Raw genomic sequence first — 16,656 nt, forward strand, 5'->3', positions numbered from 1 at the left:
CCTGCTCTGCTCCCCACTCTGGCTCTGGTGAATTCTCTCACCCTCCCGCCCTTCTGACTGTACCCAGTGCTTGCATACATACATACATACATACATAAAAATAAATCTTTAAAAAAAAAAAAAAAAGACTGTATTCTTATATGCGGAATCTCAAATAGTCAAGCTCATAGAAGTAGAGTAGAATGGTGGTTGCCAAGGAGACTGGGGGGGAGGAAAAATCGGGGGACATGATGGGTAGAGGGTGTCAATTGTTATTATGCACAGTGCCTAGAGCTAACAATATGGTAATATACACATAAATTTTTCTAAGAGGAAAGATCTCATGTTAACGCACACACACACAAGTAATAGAAAAGGGAGTAGAAGAAAACTTTGGGGAGATAATGGATATGTCTAAGACCTTGATGATGACGATGGTTTTTAAGAGTATTCTTAACCCCAAACTCGGAGTTGTATATATTAAATATGTTAATTTTTACATGTCAATCATGTAAAGTGGTTTAAAAAATTAAAATATTTTTAAAAGAACACATTCACTCTTCATTGAAAAATCCTTTAAAATTAAACATAATACAGATCAAAAACTTCTAAAGGATAGTATCTCTAATGAGTTTCTTAATCATTGTCATTTTAACCACAGTTCTGTTGAAATGTATTTATCAGTATCAGAAAAATACAGATAACTGTTTGTAATAAAAGCATATTTTAAATTCCATTTAAGCCCATTCATTTCACCTCCCACAGCTTTTTTGCTTTGATGAAAGATGAATAAGAAATAAACAGAAGGCCAATGCTTCAAACTGATCTACCTGTATACCCCCCTGAACAATCCAAGCATGTATCCATGTTAGAGAAAATTGCTCTCTCAAATACACAATCACCAAATAGCTCAGGCATGAATGATGGGTCCTACAAAAGGAAAGGGGAGGAGTGTGCCAAACTGAGGCCTTGTGTTTGACATATTCAGAAGAAAAGCCCCAAAGGGACGTCTGAATTGTATTTGTTCTCAGACAAGAAGGAAGGAGACCCCCGTGGCCATAGTGTGATGAATTTCACTCTGACATTCAGTGCTTCAGTCTCCTACAGGATTAGGGACCCCAACATGTGGTGCTTGAGTCAACAGGATGAAGCAAGAGATTGCTACTTGGGATGGAATAATTGTATCTGCCTTTTTCCATTCAAAGTTTCCTTTTATTCATGGCACTGAGGGAAACCTCTCTAATCTTGGTTTTCTTAATCAAGTTGTAGAAAGTGTTCTGGACCACAGATGGGGTCAATCAAACTTAATAATACCGTAGGGCTGAGGCTTCTCTGCAGACACATTTGAGTTTAATTCTTTAATTTTCAGACAAAAAACTCAAGGCCCAGGGAAGTTAGCAATTTTTCCAAGCGCACACAGCTAGCTCATGCAAAGGCTCGTGAATATTCCTCATCCTGAGATTTTTAAAAAGGAGACAAAAGCCCACCTGGATTCGGGTTTGGGTGAACACAGGTTGTGTTTATACAATGACTGGAGCTGAGTGCAGAAGTGGGCACCCGAGGGGAAGGAGAAAGAACGTGTCTATGCAGAAGTCAAGTATGGGTAATGCAGATGCTTTAACTCAGCCACAGCAGGCTTGGAGATTCCCACAAAGCCTATTACCAGCGCCCTGTTGCCTAGTGGGCTTGGGCGCCACAGGGCCTGAGGCTGGTGACTGAGATGCTCTGTCCTCGGCACCTGAGGGTGCCAGCTCCACACTCTGTCATCGTCCGTTCTCTGCCATCCACTGCTACACACACTTGAAGTCCTTCTTCCTCGCACTCCGAGGCTTCTCTGCAGACACATTGGCCACTCTGGGCTGGAAAAACAAGCAAGATGGATGCTCAGAGGCGCCTTGTGGTGGTAGAACAAAGCACCTCACCTCCTGTAAGGTGAGTGAATTAATCAGGCTTTTTGCACCACTAGCCTGTATGGCTATCACCTGATGGCCTTGATCGTGTTGATGCAGAAGGCGCTTGGGATCGTGGGCGCGGGGCACACGGCCTGACTGTGGACGCCTGGAGCATGGTGTGGGCATGCGTGAGTGTGCACACGTGAGCTTAGAGGAGGGGATATAAGGGTGGCGTCACCCAGAGACGCACCTCAGGAGAGGACGAGCTGCGTGACTATGGAAGAGGCAAGCCCACTAGACGACATGAGAGCAAATGCCAGGAAGCCCAGGAAAAAGGAAGCACAGAAAATTTGAGGGGGTTGGGGGAGGGGAGCAGGCAACCCTGCCCCACAACATCTCCAAAGTCACTGTGTAGTAACTAGAGAGCTATAGAAAGAAAATCCTAGAAGTGGGAAGTGAGGCATTTTGTTCCAATCAGAATAAACGGATGTTGAGGCTGGGGTCAGGTTTTCTATCTCTTGGTCCAAGTGAGGTGGTATCTCTGCGAACTCCAGCCCTCTGCCTGACTGCCATCCAGGGGAGCCAGAAATCAAGTGTAAAGCTTCAAGAACCTTAGCTAATAGCAGAATGAGCAGGCTCAGAACAGAGACAAAGAAACAAAGACTGAAACTTGCATTGAAAGAGGAGGCAGGAAACTCAGGGCAAAAAAGGAAATCATCATGGACCCCTCCCCCTTAGGCTCTTCTAGGCTGGCAAATAATCAAACAATCAGACACACTGATAAGAGGAAAAAGTCACAGAGTTTAATAGCATGTAGACCCCCTGTGTGTCTAGGAGAGACCCAGTATGACTGAGTTAAGGCTTCAGATGCCATCTGAAATACCTAAGACAGAAGGATCTTGTGGGGTGAAGAGGGAGGTCAGTTAAGTGCATTAGCAGGGAAGGCAGGGCAGACGATGACTGACTTCCATGCAGATGTAAAGGCTGCCTCCTCCCTTGAAAAGAGTTAAGGAGAAAAGGTCTTCCCAGTGATCTCAGAGAGACACCCTTACTGAGAGAAGTTTACGTGTAAAGGTCTTTTTAAAAAACAGCTTCCATCCACCCTTCACAGCAACCCATGAAATCAACCTTTTGTACAACAGATATATTTGGGGGTGGCAGTTTTGATCCCCTACAGAACACTAAAGGCCAAATAGCCCATAAAAACAAATCAGAAATGAGACAGGGAGGAAAGCAATGAGCATTCCTAAGCTTCGAGGCTGAGCAGCCAGGTGTCTCTAGAGAAGAGTGACAAGGTCCGCCAGCTGGCTGTGATGAGGCCAAAATTAACCCAGAACATGGTTTGTTATAAACCATGAGGGATTTAGGGGAAGGGGCCTGACAGGTACAGACCATGAGGGGGAGGGTCCGGCTCCCACATTTACAGATGGGGAACTGAGGGCAGTGACTTGGTTCTGCCTCTAGCCCTACCCCCTTAGTTATGTAGGTTTCGACCCACATCTGTGTACCCCAAATTACATTCTTTGATCCTCAGAACCACTTTATCTTTGGAATTGCCCCCTAAAATTTTAGACTGAAAATTCTTATGGTCAAAAGATGAGCTGGCCCTTACCATCACATTTCCCCCAGAGGGGACACACACCACAAGCTTTCTTGTCTGAGGCAGGCAGAGTACAGCGCTCTCTAGTGAGAGTGTAATTTCTACCCTGACAGTGGAGAACGTGCATCTTGCAAACCGTCAGAGGCAGTATCCTCTTGCTTTTCTCATCTCGAGTACATACACCCAAGGAAGATCTGAAAAGAATTTTTTAAATTATGTTAGTTACAGGATTTTCGTTCTTAAAAACTGAAAATGAGAAAGGAAAGGGGAAGGTCCATGCTCAGACTCAGGTGTGGCCACTATAAAAAAAAAAAAAAGGGGGGGCCTCCCCTGGTGGCACAGGAGGTTGAGCACAGTGAGGTGGAGCTGTCTGCAGCCTCTGCAGTGTCGGTTCTATCCTGGCCGCTGGCTGGCGAGGGTCCCACATGGTGTGACAGACCTCTCCTGCTGCCCGCTGCTCCCCTCAGCAGTGTATTTCAGTCAGTCTGCCTGTTCTGTTCCCCACTCTGTCTCTGGTGGATCCTCTCACCCTCTCTCGCATCTGGCCTGTACCCCGATTCTTGTATAAATAAATAAATAAATCTTAAAAAAAAGGAAAAAAGAGGAAAAAGCAAAACGGAATCCTTCGTGCCAAACCCTATATCCCCAACATAAGCACTTAATAACTAATCTCACTGTAGTTTCAACCTTTCCCCAAAGTGTCATGCTAAACTAACAAACATGCAGTTTCCTGTCAGCACCTGTGAGGTCATCTGCATAAGACTCCTCTGACTTCCCCTGAGGGAAGTTTCTTTTCCTGAAATAATCTTTTCTTTTGCTAATAGCTTTGTAACAGGGTGGTCCCCAGGAAAGGGGGAGGTTCCAGGTTCCCTGTCCCACCCAAGGGAGGGTAGAGCTGAGCAGGAAGAGAAGAGGATGCAGAGGAGACTGAGGTAGGAAGCAGGATAGAGCCAGGAGACCTGGAGGAGGCGCATGGAGCCTAGAGACATGTGAAGAAACTGCACTTGTCTTTTTGGTCGTGGACTGGGTGACACAGATGTGGGTGAGACCCGTGGGGAGGTGACAATGGCAGCTTTTATCTTGATGTTGATTTTGCTCTTTTCCTTCTGGGCTTGGCTGGTTGTTTCTGACCCTTTTCTGTGGGTCCCCACTGGAAGATGCTTTAGACTTGTGGCAAGCTTTGGGGCCTTGTTCTGGGCCGATCCCATATGGATGGACTTTTACCTACGAGGGGACGGGTAACTTTGGGTGCTTCATTTAGAAACAAGACTCTTTGCCTTTCCTGTACTGTTTACTAATTGTACTGATGTTCCTTTTCATTAAAGTCTCATATGTTTTGTGTTGATGTAGCGGATGGCAGAACCCATTTAGAATAGGCAGGTTTGCGGGGTTTGGGCTGCCCCTCTCCCTGTCCTATAACAGCTTTACCCTACCCTCTTTGTGTCTATAAATACCCTCCATTTTGTGTAACCCCCTCAGAGTATCTAGAATGTTGCTTGATCATTTTGTGATGCCAATTAGACTTCTATTATTTGTAAATTTTGGTTTTTAGCACTACTCACAGAAAAAAAATGAAGCAGAAAAGCAGGTCCTCTTGATGATTAGGGCCCAGCCCCCTCTAGTCTTCAAAATGAACTATTTTGTTCTTTGTTTACTTACATTTCATAAACCTACATGTCTAGTGTGTCTGGTTTCATCTAGAACAAATCGGACACAGCAAGTCAGAAGGGGAGGAAAGTTTTGCAAGCAACAGCTGGTAGGTTGACAAGGAAAGAGAGAAAATCAGCAAAAATCATGCAGGATGGGACCACAGGCTGTGACTGCAGGAGAAGGCAGCTCTTCCTGGCCCAGCAGTGCTGAGTCTATGTTCAAAACACAGCAGTATCTGCAGCTGGTGACCGAATCGTCAAGAGACGATCCAACTGTATTTTCCAATGTTACTTTTCTTTTTTTTCTTTTTTTTTTTTAAGATTTATTTATGCATTCAAGAACTGGGGTACAGGCCAGAGGTGTGTATTGGGGGGGGGGTGTGTGTGTAAGAAGATTCACCAGAGACAGAGTGGGAAACAGAACAGGCAGATTGGAATTGAAATACACTGCTGAGGGGAGCAGCAAGTCAGGAGAGGTCTGCTGCGCCATGTGGGTTGCTCCCTGGACATCCAGGGATCGAACTCGTGCTGCGATATCTTCATAGGTTGCGTCTGAACCCCTTGCTCCACGAGGGAGGCCCCCAGTGTTATTTTTCAAAGTATCTATGTTTACAATGTAGTTTAGAAATATTTCTTTAAAAATTGTCACTGTTTTTCTTAACATTGATGCTAAAATGGTGAAAAGCGGACATTTTAAGTCACTAGTATAAACAACACATTTCTGAATGCCGATGGATAAGGAAAGCATTGCTGTAGTGAAACTTTAGACAACGCAATTTTGCATAGTAGCTGGACTCTACACCACAGTCCCCTGAAGGAACGTAACTCCGCCTGAAATTATATTTCTTGTCTTATGTTAAGCTTGCCCCACCCTGTTTCTGAGTATAAAAACCTTCTGATTTGTACAACTTCTTGCAGTGCCTTTCCGGGAGCCCATCCTGCTGGAGGGGAGGCTGCTCGATTCATGGATCATTTAGTGACTCCAATAAGATCTCTAAATTTGTGGATTTTATTTTTTTCTTATTTTGAAGATTTATTTATGCATACAAGAACTGGGGTGTACAGGCCAGAGATGTGGTGGGGGGGGGTGAGAGGATTCACCAGAGACAGAGTGAGGAGCAGAACAGGTGAACTGACTGAAATACACTGCTGAGGGGAGCAGCGGGAGAGATAGGAGAGATCTGCTGCGCCATGTGGGTCAGCTCTCTGATTGGGGATCAAACTCATGCTGCAGTGGCTGCGGATAGCTTCAGAGTGCTGCATCCTAACCCCTTGCGCCACCAGAGAGGCCCCAGATTTTTATCTTTTAACAAGTTCTATTATATTTTTCCCTGAGCAAGAGCTAAATATACAAAACAAGAACATCCTTTTTCCCTGTTTATTTAATCTTTAAATAGAATCGAACAACTCAAATGGTAGAGGCTTCTCAGGGCCACCTAATTTGTCACTAGTATCTTACATGAAAACTCACACCATATCTCTAAACAGGTTGCAGATAAACTAAATGAATCCAAAAAATTGGAAAGAGGCATGAAAATAAATCAAAGTCAACAATGATCAGTAGAGAACAGCAGCCTAGAAGAGAGTTGGGGAAGCAGCACCTCCCATCTAACAGTGACTGGGAACTAGGAAATCATTCCATTTATCTTTAAGTAAAATGGAAGTAAGCAAAAACAGAGCTTACCCACACTCATAGGGCATTTTACAAACACATCTAGAATTTTGCAGTTTCTCCCAGGGCTGACATGCAGGCACTGACTCTGTCACAGGCAGGGCTAAATAAAGAGGAAAAGGAAGATACAGATACAGTTACCAGAAGAGTTTCTTCATGTTAAACAGCTATTATTTTAATTGTTGAACCAGGTTCTATAATAGTCTCAACCGCAACAAGAATGTGGAATTAAAAAAAAAACACACAACACTAAGTAAAGCATTTTATAAGAAATAGTGATCCCAGGAACACCCTACAAATCACCTCACTGGTCTTAACAGCCAGTATTTCCTATTTCTCGTTGCACATTTTACATTGTGATATTTAATCCTCCTGGGCAAGTGGCCATTAAAGAAATGAGGAAACTGAGGCCCCAAAAAGCTAGGAAACTGGTGCGAGTTTGAACATTCAACACTGAGTGAGGATTTAAGTCCTTTTCTATCTGAATCCATGACCCATCGAGCCCGCTCCCTTCATCAAGAACTTGATGTTTATAAACCTCTGTTTGGGCTGCGTTTTGCCCACTGTGCCTTAGTGGGACAGAAAGCAACAACCTAACTTATCCTATACATGGAGAACTCCCAGGGATGCCAAGGTGACCTAGAAAAAGCTCTTCCTTGTAAATGCCTGAGTGGTCTCCCCTCAACAGTGAGCCAATGTCTGGAGGTACTTGTATTGATAAACTCCTTTCCATCACTGTGTGTTTTCTAGAAACTGATGAAAAGTCAACCATCATTTCAATTTTGACAGGAAAACACCTGGGCCCAGTTTATGAGCGAATAACTGCCATTTCCTTGGCTGGGCCTGATTACAGTGAAAAAGCTAGAACATCCCTTGCTCTCTCTACTTCCCGCCAGTTTCATTACAGTGAATTTGGTGACACGTACACTCCCATCATAGAAATAGTGGTTTATTGGCTATATCTATAATGGCAGTTTGAAGAAAATGTTTTATGCATGTAAAACTTTAGTTCCTCACATTGGAAAACTTAGGAGTCTAGACATGACAGTAAAATCTTGTGAACAATTCAGAAACTTGTAAAAAGGTAGCCGTGTGAAGCTTGCCTGCCATGTCCAAAAATGTAACAAGGACACTCATTCTTTAAACATGTCTCTTTAAAAATGGTATTATCCTAAATGCAAAGCAGTATTCTGACTGGAAAGCTGTATTATAAAAGGGACATGAATGGGAAAGTGGTGCTATATGAAAAAAAGTCTGTGAATTAGTCAATAGTATTGTACTAATACATCTGTCTTAGTTTTGACCAACTAAGTCATGTCAAGTTATGTAGACACTGATTGTATGAAACATGTAAAAGGGTATATAGAAACTATATTTGCAGCTTTTCTAAAATCTAAAGGTATTCCAAAATAAAATGGCTTTCAACAGTATTATCTAGATTAGTGCTTCTCAATCAGGAGTGCTGTTGCCTCCAGGGGGCATTTGGCCATGTCTATTTGGTTGTCACAACTGGAGGGTGATACTGACAGCTGGCAGGTAGAGACCAGGGATGCTAATAAACATCTTAATGTACAGGATAGGCCCCATGATGAGAATTACTGGCCCATGTGGTGACAGGCATCTGAGAAGGTATGATCCTATGCCTTGGAATCACATATAATGTTACAAACCAGTGCTTCCTCAATAAAAGCTTATTTTTTAATTCATCCTAATTAGATAACAAAAAAATGAAAGGATCAACTTTAAAGCATAATAATAATAATAATATAATAATAATAAGTGGGTGTTCAACTTTATTCAATACTTTTGCTGTAATCCATTGATATAATACGATTTTTACTTATTTTTTCTGTAAATATGATGAAATGCATTAATTGATGTTAACTAACTCTCCATTCTGGAATAAATTCTACTTGCCTCTGAAAAAAAAAAAACAAAAACAAAAGAATTATCAGGCTCAAAATTCCAAAAGTGTTGGGGTAGGGAAAGTTTACTTACTATACTAAAAGTAAAATTCAATGATAAAGTCATGTAAATTAGTTCCATATGATGATTAAGAGTTCATTTGCTAATCACAAGGATCAAATTTCAGATTTGAAATGTTTTCTGTAGCTGTTTATAATTACTTCATGAAAACTCACTGATAGAATTAAATTGAAGAACATAGCTTTGCTGCTTCACAGCTCGGTTAATAAACTCTTTGTGTCACCTAAAGCACGTACCTTTACTATTTTAAAACAAAATGTCTTCACATCAAGACTAAATATTGATGGGGAAGGGAGAAATAAAGGAGCAGAGTTTAATGCATATGGAGCTTTATTTGGGGAAGGTGAAATTATGCTGGGGATGGTGGTGATGGTTGCAGTTATGGGAGCGTATGGACTTGTACATTTAAAAAATGGTTAAAATGTGATTTTTATGTTATGTTAAAATATTTTACAATTTTTTAAAAAGCCTACTGATACAGCAGGTATTTTAAGACCTCAACTTTGGAGGCCAACAAACCTGGAATTTTTTGTTACAGGTTTATTTTAAGAGTAGTTATTGTTATCCACATCTTCCAAAAACACAGATCTGAGAAACACCCTTATTTAAAACTGTCCTCAAGTTTGCTGATGAGTAAAGAAAATTCATGACACATCGCACTTATAAAATGACTGAAGCAGACATTTCAGAAGACATATATAATCTCCTTTGCAATAAAAAAAACAGCTGCATCAACTGTACATTTTTCTCTTTAATTTTAGAAATATCTGTGCAGGTCATTCAAAGAACAAATACATCATGACTTTTCTGACAACCCAACATTAATAAACTCTCTGAGAGCCCAGAAATGAACATGCAGTTTTATATAAATTATGCTCTCAATTCTATACTTAGAAAAAGTCCATTAAAAAAATCAGGAGAAAACTAAATCAGCTTTTTAAAATCCTTTAGTTTCTTACCACCATAACATAGATCAAGTTAAACTTTCACATGAAGGATTTGAGTTTAAATTTTCAGAATCACCTTTTGTTGAGTCTATCTGTGGCAAGTGAGAAAAAGCCTGTTACCCAGTCTGCCCGCTGACCTCCTTCTTCCAGTGGGCCATAGATGACAGGAAAGACAGTCATGACAGTTAGGGGCCAGGAAAGACTGCAGCAAGGACTTGCACTTGCCAGAATGCTCGTGTCCTTGGACAGACCCAGGAGCAGCTCACCTTTTTGCACACACCGGACATTCTTCATCTCGGGACTCCACTTAAGGCTGGATCCACAGAGAAATGTCGCAGGACCGTCTAAGGACATGCCACCTGAACAAGACAATGTCACCGTCTCGCCAACTGTGTATAAAGGCTTGTGGGGATGACCCTGCAGGCCATCCATCAGTGCCGGTAGCACACAGGCAATTTCTAAATGTAAAAGAGAGCAGAACACAAAGGTCATTGCTTTCCTAACCATCTTTAAAAAAAAAAAAAAAAAGACGACAGCCTGGAATGGGACTAAAATTCTTGCTTGGATCTTTCCCACTAGAGGACAAGGAGGAAGAGGTGAGCTTGCTCCTCAGGGGTCCTGAAAGATTTCTACCACACCCACCCACACCCCCCCACCCCCCCAACCGTGCCTGGCATGTGAATGAGCAATGAGTGACTAAAAGACCAAAGCAGGTCCTCCACACCTGTGCGCAAAGCAATGGGACAGTTTAAGATAAATAAGCCTCATAAATAGTCTAGTCAGCTGATAAAACCACATTTGTCACAACTACCACTTACCTCGCTAGTCTAGTAAAGCCCAGCAAAATTTTTCTGAGATGTTTTCATTGCCTAGCATTAAATAGCCCATGTCTAATTAGATATTTTGTTATCTGAAACTTATAACACATTTGACTTTGGAACCATAAAAGTGTTAAGTGTTATTTGGTTTCCCATCTCTATTCTTTCTTGATTATATTTTTAGCTCAAGTGTACTTGAAAAAAAAATGGCAAGGAGAAAATTGAGAAACACGCATAGTTGTGGAAAGCAAGTCAGAAATGATTTTACAAAAAGAATCTCACAATCTCTGTCATGAACTTTGGACAAAATACTGCTCTATTTGTGAACCATTTTCATCAGAAATCCATTTTTGGTAAGAAGTGAGGCTGGTTGGTCCTACCTGGTGGCGCAAGGGGTTAAGCACAGCACTATGAAGCTATCCGCAGACTCTGCAGCATGGGTTTGACCCGCGGCTGGCCTGGGAGCTACCCACATGGCGCAGCAGACCTCTCCTGCCTCTCCCGCTGCTCCCCTCAGCAGTACATTTCAGCCAGTCTGCCTGTTCTGCTCCCCACTCTGTCTCTGGTGGATCCTCTCACCCCCACACCTCTGGCCCATACCCCAGTTCTTGTACGCATAAATAAATAAATCTTTGAGGGAAAAAAAGTGAGGCTGGTTTAATATCCACTTTGCCTTTGATCACAGGGTGTAGACATTGAGGGCTCCTAAGGGAAAGATTGGGATTTCTACCTAGACCCTTCCTGTGTGACAAGGCTAGATTCTAATTTTTGATCCCCACGCTTTGTGAGACTGCTTGAAAACTCTACTGAGTGTTTCAGCCTCTGCAGCTTTCTCCTCAGTTTAGCTCCTTCCATCATATGTATTTTTATTTCTATCTTCAAATTTACAAATACTTCAGAGAGAAAGACATTATCAAATGTAATCACCACCTTAGATCTCCCTTCTGTCTGGAATCTTGGACCTTCAAACTTCCACTGCTTTTTGGTAGTTCTTTGATATTCTTAGAAATATTTTCTTTTCATTTTCTAGTGTTTTTATTTATCTTGGTAGTAGAAATATTGTTAAACCAGCAAATGGATCACAACATAAACAAATATGATGCTAGATTAGCATTTTGAATTTAGAATACATAATACATCCACAGCAGCACACAGCATATTTGACAATTTAGGCACTCAATAAGTGCTGTGTATACACACACACTAGATATACATATTAGAATGCAAGTATATTAGAACACACATGTACCCCTAAAAATGACGCATGGAGATGAGCAAGAATGGGACAGAAACAACTCTTAAGGAAACAATGGTCAAGAATTTTGTTATTTGGGCCTCCCCTGGTGGCGCAGTGGTTGAGCACTGGGCTGCGAAGCTGCCCACAGGCTCTGCAGCGCCGGTTCGATCCCCAGCTGCCGGCGAGGGTCCCACATGGTGCGCAGACCTCTCCTGCCACGCCTGCTGCTCCCCTCAGCAGTTTATTTCGTCAGTCTGCCTGTTCTGTTCCCCGCTCTCACTCTGGTGAATTCTCTCACCCTCCCACGCTTCTGACTGTACCCAGTGCTTGTATAAATAAATAAATACATCTTTAAAAAAATTTTTTTCTTATTTGAAAAATGACATTAATGCACAGGTTCAAGAAGTGCTTTGAATATCAAGCAAGATGAAGACAAATAAAAGCACACTCAGACATCAGAGTAGGGATGTTGCTAAAATACAGGCCAAAAAGTCTTAAAAGCAGCTAGATATGTGAACACAGAAATAGTAAGACTGAGAGTTGACTTCTCTCGAGGAAACAATGCAATTAGAAGGCAACAGAGTATCTTTAAATGGTTTAAAGCTGCTACCCTAAAATTCCTTACACAGATTTTAAAAACAGACATGTTTAGATTAACAAAAGGTGAGGCAATTTTTTATTGGTGGTTTCACAATCAAGGAAAAGAAGCCTTTCCAGCAGAAGTATCTCACTTTTGGCCTTATTACTCTTAATAAACATTTACCCTTGGCCAATGACTATTTCTATTTTATTTCAGTAAGTTCAGCAAGAGCTCCAGGAGGACAGGCAAAGGGGAATCGGGGGGGGGGACAAAGAGAAAGAGGGAGAAATCCTGCAAATCAGTAAAGAAAGTGACAGAAAAACCAATAAAAAAAAAAACAGGCTAAGGATTGGACAGCCAATTCACCATGGAGAATCCAAAAGGCCAATAGATATATTAAAGCAGGATTAACACCATTAGTGACCAGGAAAAGTACAAATACAAAAATACAAATTATAAAGTAAGATATCACTACACACTCAGCAGTATGGCTGCACTTTTTAAAAGCTAGAAGATATCAAGTGTAGGTGATCCAGCATCCAGACTTCTCAGATTCTGCCTGGAAGCTTCTACAACCCCTTGGAAGACTGACAGCATCTAAGTCTAAATGTCTATCTACCCTCTGACTTCAACAGGGGTAAACCCAAGAGAAAAAAAAATGTGATGTGTGCTGAAGCTTTCCTCATAGCAATGACCACTGGCACAGCACAGACATATCCCTAAGGTCCTGTCTAGCCACTCATCTGCTGAGTGAACTTCTATTCCAGTACAATGGAGATGGATGAGAGAGAGAGATATCAGGGTGACAAACATGCAGAAGAATTTACTCAGATGCCAACATCTGGACAGAATATGACTCAATATTTAAGTAGATTGACTGGAGTACCCTCCAGTAATTGAACTCTGAAAAATATCCTGATGATGCAAGCTTGAACTGAGCTCTCTGTCCTATTCTAATTTGTACCAGAAGCTTTAGACTTGCAATAAAAATGTGGCTCACTTCATGGGAACATTATCAACTCTAGAATGTTGAACATGTTTTCAAGGCACTCCTGCAACCTGGACATAATCACATGAGCCTTTCAAAAAAGGTGGGGGGAGCTAGTGAAAAACATGGGACGTGCAGGTGAGCAGCTATTTCTCTCCATTCTCTCTCTCTACATTGTCCGTTCATCTTAAATTCTATACTGCAACCAGTGCTACTCACTCTGACAGTGCATCTCCCCAACAAGCCACTGTAAATCATTTCCACATCTAGCAACAGGGTCTCCAACAAGATAGTATCCTTCATTGCAAGTATATATTATGTTTTTCCCAACAGGAAACATGTCACCTTCATCCTAGATGGAAATAAAAGAGAGAGTGGAAGGGTCTGTCTATTTTGCATTAACAAAATGTTTCTTATATATATATATTGGACCTATAGGTCATGCCATCTTTTAATTAATCAGGCAACATGTATTCAAACAACTGATTTAGAAAACTATCGTTAAAAACACTTTCCCTGTATAGTCCAAGGTGGCAACGCTGGCACCACCATTAATTGAAATAGTCATTAATATCAGTGCATTGTAATTTATTGATTGACCCTCAAAAACCCAGGGACTGTACTAAGCATTTTACTATAATCACTTTAGTGGACACTGTCCAAGTAACTTATTTCCCTTTTGCCTTCAGGACAAGGACATTTGCTATCAGATTTTGAATATGTCCTTCAGAGTAAGGTGTTATGGCATTGGCAATTTCACATGATAAATACCACTGATTTATAAATACGACCAAATGAGCAGAAATGTTCAGATCCTCTCAGTATGTTCAGGAAATTTGTTTCTCACTGATGACTTTTAGGGGAAGCATAATGTTCTCTTCTCCCACTACACTCGCTGACTTCATCCTGTAAGGGAAGTGCTCCTTGAGCTAGGACAGATTCAAGGATATTTCATTAGCCTGTAATGACAGGAGACAAGCTTCATGGGTGCAGCAAGGAGGAATCTGAAGTCTGAGCCTGGAGGGAGTTATCATGTTGATCTGGTCTCTCATTCCCCAAGCACATGCTTCCATGAGGAACAGCATGGAATGGGGTGACTGCAGTTAGTGGGACAGTATTTGTGTTGAATATACTAGGTTTGTTCTCATTCACTCTCTCTCTCTCTCTCCACACACACACACTTCTTCCATCAATACCTAAAGTTGGGGACACTTAGGCAAACTCTCTGTGAGTGTATGTTTAAAGACCTGGAATTTAAGAGGTAAAGCCCTTTGTGGAAGAAGCCAGGCTAGAAGCATAGAGTCTTGATGGGCAATATCTCCTATGAGCTATGAAGACATGTCACTTGGACTTGAGGTCAAAGTCTCATCATCACAGAGAGTGAGAAAAGCATGAATTAATATGACCCTGAAGCCAAGAAAATTCCCCAAATGACAAGTGGCAGATGATTTGTGTTCCTCCCTAAATGAGAAAAATGTATAATGACTTAATAGCTTCCTGGATGACCCTAAATATTTCACCCCAAATCCCATATTTATGAACAATAAATAAAGACTTCTTTCATTGGCAAGAACAGGGATACTTCTCTATGTGGGAGAACTTGCTCATAGATTCTTTTATTTTAGTGCTAGAATGGAAAGGTCTAGCAGCCCTCCAGCATAACTACATTTCTAATCCATTGGGAGGTATCATTGATTTCCCTTCCTGCAGAAGATATACTGTCTTATGCAGAATTTTAACCACTTTGGGCCAAAGAAGAGTCACAAACTAAAACCCTCACCACTAAAACTAAAATGGACACATAAAATATTTTTAGTACTATTTCATTGGGGAAGAGGAAATAGATTATGACATCAGTAGAGAGACCATGAAGCAAAAAGTACATGTCAAGGGCAAAAAAATCATTCATAACTCACTTGGACAAATCCATCCTTTAAAGCAGGAGGTGTTGGACAGAATTCTGTTGGGACCAAAGTCAAAGGAAAACAATGTGGTTCAAGCAATCTGAAGGGAAGAGGAAACATAATTAATGAGATGGACTTGCACAATTTAAAAGACATTTTGCACCAAAAGCCAGGAAAAAGGCATCCCACGTCCCCATGTATCTAGCAGATACACAAGCATCCAACACTGTTCGTCAACTCACGTGAACTTCCAATTATTTTACTGAAACTTTCTGCCCATCCCCAATCAGTGTAAAACACTGGGGTGCAGCATAAAGAATTCTGACCCAGGAGAATGATTCATCAACTAGCCATTTTTTGAGATAACTTTTGTAGGTCCTGACCCCCCAAAAAGTTGGTGTCAAAGAATTGGACTGAGTCAAAAGAGTATCTCAAGTGACTGGCTTCGTGCTTAAAACAAAACATAAGTAAGAGGGAATAACAGATCTGAAAAAGTAATACAACTATTATCAAATGCTTACTGTGTGCTGGACCCTGATTATTTTGCATGACTAACTTGTAATTCTGACAACATTCTAGTATCGTTTTGCCTAGTGCCATCATCCTAATTTTAGAGGGGTGGCAAGTAACTGGTCCAAGGCCACACAGCAAGCAGGTGGGAGATAGGCTGGCAGCCACAGCTGCAGCTCAGCCCCCTCAGCCTCCAGGTCCCCCAACATTTTGGTCAGGAGATCTTGAGTCTCACAAGTGTAAGTTGGTCTCAGCACGCCTCCCTCCTTCAATTGAGCCAGTGCTAAAGGGCAAAGCAGTTGCTGATAAAAATTGCCATTTGTAAATCTCTCAACAGCAGCAGCCATGTGCTCCACTGTGACAAAGGCCCTGGGTTCCTGGCCTCTTCCAGGAAGTCTGGTCTCCATTACCGGAAATGCTCCAGCTCTTCATCATCACAGGGCCTGTTTTCTGATCTTTCTCCAATGCATGACTTCCCGCCCCTACTAGGAGGCGGGTTATTGCATTCTCGGGTCCTCATTTTCTTCCCTTGAACACAGGGGCCCCAAGAAGACCAGCAAGTCCAGCCTCCATCGACCCCACCTGTAAGGTGAGAGAGAGCTGGGTAAGACAGCACTTGAAGAGCAAGGTTTGGAGCTCGGTGCTATGCTTCCTGCTTATGTGGTGTTTGGGGAAGGACACAATCTGGGGAGTCATTACTTCACTCTACTCACTGAGGTCTTTCACTGTTGCCAGAATGTCTCTACATACTAAGATTGCCCACATGAAGGTGGCAGTAGCAAAGGTCTTGCGCTAATAGCTTATGTTTGTTATTCTTTGACAACTTTTGCAAAGCACATTCATGCAGGGGATATCGCTCTTTCACACATCCCACACCCCCTTTCTTCTCTCCAA

At 41.9% G+C, this 16,656-nt stretch overlaps 1 protein-coding gene across 1 annotated transcript in view; it reads right to left on the reverse strand.

Annotated features, from left to right (window-relative positions):
- Nucleotides 1–598: 598 nt before the first annotated feature.
- The window catches only part of C7 (complement C7), a 44,771-nt gene continuing 28,713 nt past the window's right edge, over nt 599–16,656 (reverse strand). The window contains exons 12-18 of the mRNA XM_037529641.2: nt 16,173–16,344; nt 15,265–15,352; nt 13,568–13,700; nt 9,992–10,183; nt 6,805–6,895; nt 3,484–3,665; nt 599–1,838 (exon numbers count right to left, since the gene is read on the reverse strand). Coding sequence (XP_037385538.1) covers nt 1,657–1,838; nt 3,484–3,665; nt 6,805–6,895; nt 9,992–10,183; nt 13,568–13,700; nt 15,265–15,352; nt 16,173–16,344 — 1,040 coding nt within the window. The 3' untranslated portion in view covers nt 599–1,656. The remainder of the gene's footprint in view (nt 1,839–3,483; nt 3,666–6,804; nt 6,896–9,991; nt 10,184–13,567; nt 13,701–15,264; nt 15,353–16,172; nt 16,345–16,656) is intronic.

The sequence above is a fragment of the Talpa occidentalis genome, unplaced genomic scaffold, assembly GCF_014898055.3.
Source record: "Talpa occidentalis isolate TD23 unplaced genomic scaffold, MPIMG_talOcc4v2.1 talOcc4.6, whole genome shotgun sequence".
NCBI classification, from domain to species: domain Eukaryota; kingdom Metazoa; phylum Chordata; class Mammalia; order Eulipotyphla; family Talpidae; genus Talpa; species Talpa occidentalis.